The sequence below is a fragment of the Rhincodon typus genome, chromosome 1, assembly GCF_021869965.1.
Source record: "Rhincodon typus isolate 14 chromosome 1, sRhiTyp1.1, whole genome shotgun sequence".
Taxonomy (NCBI): domain Eukaryota; kingdom Metazoa; phylum Chordata; class Chondrichthyes; order Orectolobiformes; family Rhincodontidae; genus Rhincodon; species Rhincodon typus.
In genome coordinates this window covers 93,970,504-93,973,748 of record NC_063332.1, presented here as the reverse complement: position 1 = coordinate 93,973,748, position 3,245 = coordinate 93,970,504, and the positions used below count along the sequence as shown (strand labels likewise).

At 39.3% G+C, this 3,245-nt stretch overlaps 1 protein-coding gene across 1 annotated transcript in view; it reads left to right on the top strand.

The window, feature by feature from the left end:
* LOC109934858 (anaphase-promoting complex subunit 4-like) overlaps positions 1–2,623 on the top strand; it is a 21,273-nt gene extending 18,650 nt beyond the window's left edge. Inside the window, exon 8 of the mRNA XM_048602001.1 lies at positions 2,488–2,623. Coding sequence (XP_048457958.1) covers positions 2,488–2,623 — 136 coding nt within the window. The remainder of the gene's footprint in view (positions 1–2,487) is intronic.
* The last annotated feature ends 622 nt before the right edge of the window (positions 2,624–3,245 follow it).

Genomic DNA, 3,245 nt, shown 5'->3' with positions numbered 1-3,245 from the left:
TCATCCCGCCCCCTTGACCTGTCCGTCCTCCCTGGACTGACCTATCCCCTTCCTAACTCCCTACCTACACTCACCTTTCCTGGCCCCATCCCCGCCTCTTCGACCTGTTTGTTTCCTCTCCACCTATCCTCTCCTCTATCCCTCTTCTATCCGCCTCCCACTCTCTCCCTATTTATTTCAAAACCCCCTTCCCCTCCCCCTTTTCTGATGAAGGGTCTAGGCCCGAAACGTCAGCCTCTCTGCTCCTATGATGCTGCTTGGCCTGCTGTGTTCATCCAGCCCTGCACCTTGTTGTCTCGGATTCTCCAGCATCTGCAGTTCCTACTATCTCATATTTTAGTGAATCCAGTTTTCACCAACACTGAATTTTTAAAAACTCTGCCCTGGGTATCTATCAGGCTTTTGCTGTATCAGAACCATGAGATTACCATGGTTAACAAATTAGCTTAACATCTATCATGGGGAAGATGTTAATATCAATCATTGAGGTTGTAGCTGTGAACTTAGAAAAACTCAAAGTAATTGGGGAGAGTTAGTATGGTTTTACGGAAGAGTAATCATCTTTAAACAATACATTGTGGTTCTTTTAAGGAGTAACATGCACTCTGGATCAGGGAGCCTATAGATGTGCCATACTTGGATAACCAGAAGGCATTTGGCAAGATGCCACACAAAAGGTTTTTATGCAAAGGAGATCATGGTGTAGAAGAATATTGGTATGAATCAAAGATACACATTGAAGACATAGAAGATTGGCATGAATAGAAGACCGAGTTGGGGTAAAAGGGCATTTTCAGGATGGCAACCTGTAATTAGTGGAGTGCCACATGCATGTGTGCTGGGGCCCATATTATTTACGTTGTATGTCAATAGATTTACTGGCAGAAATGAATGTACTATTACCAAATTTGTCAATGACATAAAAATGGTTAAGAAAGCAAGTAGTGAGGATTATGCAGTCTACAGAGGTATATTACAGGGATAGACAAAACTTTGGCAGATGGAACATAATGTGGGGAAATGTGAGATTATGTACTTCTGCTGAAAGACTAGAAGAGCTGCGTATTATTTAAATTGGGAAAGAAAGCAGAAAAATGTAGCACAGACAGATTTTGGATTATTGCGCATGATTCACAAAAAGCTCAAGTTCAGCACGTATTAGGGAAGGCAAATCGATTGTTAGCTCCTCTAATAAAGGGAATGGAGTTGTAGAGATATAGTTTTGAACTGTTTTGATCTCCTTATCTCAGGAAAGATATATTGGCATTGGAGGCAGTCCAGAGAAAGTCCACCAGGTTGATTCCAGATATGGAGGGATATTCTTATAGGGAGAGGTTGAGTAGTTTGGAGGAGAGACTTACTGAAGATAGAATACATAAGATTATTAGGGGGCTTGACAAGTAGATGAAAAGAAGCTGTTTCTCAATTTAAAGAGTCTGAAGACCAGACGGCATAATCTCAGAATAAGCAGTCACATACTTAAGACAGAGTTGAGGAGGATTTTTTTCTGAGGGTAGTGAATCTGTGGAATTCTTTACCACAGAAGCATTTCAAGTCTGGATCAATAAAAATACCTCTATTCTTGAATAGACTTAATGTGAAATGAAATCGAGGGTTATGGGGAAAAGGCAAAAAAATTGAAATTGAGGATTATCAAATTGCCATGATGACATTGAATGGCAGAGAAGACTCAATGGACTAAACAGCCTATTTCTGCTCCTGTATCTTATTATTTTAAGATTGCCGGGCAGTTAGGAAACAGTGTGCGCATAAATGAGTCTTTTTCTGCTACAACAATCTGGGCTGAGGCCTCAGCAGTCTGCAGTTTGTCTCAAATGTGTTCTTGTCTGCTTTTAATCAGCTAAAGTGGATCAGTACTACAAATGCATAATAATGCTGGAGATCAGAAATAAAAACAGAGCCTGTAATACTTAGCAGATTAAGCAGCATTCCTCTGATTTTGTCAACTGAGAGCATCCACCTGAAACACTGTTTCTGTCTCCATTGTGGCAGTCTGGATCTGTGCCAGTCTATCAGACAAAAAAACAATAAAAGTGGATAGAGTTTATTTACTACTCAGTCTTACAGATCTTTGCATTTCCTGGTGCTGCAGGTGCTCCTGAGATATGTGCTCAGTCAATTAATAGCCACCACCTGTTTCTTCTTAACCTTGTAAACATTAACAAGTTTAATAGTGTCATTAAGTAGGCATTAACGCATGGATGTTGCCTGATTTGCCAGCAGTTTTCAGGTTTTATTATTAATAAACTGGAGCAAAGTTTTTCACGGTCATACTGTCCAAAATGCAGAATTCTAACTGAGCAACCTAGTGTTTTTAACACGAGCACAGTTTATCTTTGGAGGCTTTTCTATATTATTAAAACAAGTGTTTGTTCCTTCTACAGATTGCTAGCAAGATTAAACTTGATTGTTGAAGATCACAAATAGTATCTTTCAAATTTAAATTTTCTGTTCTTGACCTAACAGGCTAAATACCCTTGTTCTTGGAGGGGATTCTGGATTCATCGAATTATATGCATATGGAATGTACAAAATTGCAACAGTAACACAGGTATATTGGCTTAGAGTTTGCTGTGAAAACTGTAGCCTTACATGTCTTTAATGTATGTCTTTGACAGAATTTGCATGTTTTTCCCATGGTGCAGAGATTAACACTTGAAATCTTAGGAGAAAAATCTTCTGCTCTACAAGTTTAATCTCTGGGGTCTTTTGCCCAGATCTCTTCAGCAGCCAGAAATGCTCCAGTGCTGATTCTTGCCCTGATGTCTCTATACAGGAAAAAAACGATGCCTGTTGGCTGCCTGCCAATCTCATTTCTTTTGTGATGTTCAAGACTTATTTCTTCTAAGCATATCTAATCCGATGCATTTAATCTTCCCTCACAGTACTAGAGAAGATTGAAGTGGGAAGATTAGACGCTCTCATGCCTTGTTTGTGTGCCTTTGTCTCTTATTGAATTGCTGTTTTTTCCTGTATTCTTTACCAGGGATTAAGCATTCCCTAAGCACAGATGAAGGGCAACAGCTATGTTGTATCCACATTACTCTTACAAAACAATAATATTTGTGTTACACAGAGAAGGTTATTGTTAATTTTACCAGCCACTTTCTTTTAACACTGGATTGGCTTTCTATACATCCTTGTTATTTGGTTTTTTTTTTCATTTGTGATGTGTTTTAAGAGCTCGTGACTTGTTGCAAGCGTAATTTCAGGTTGCTACAGTC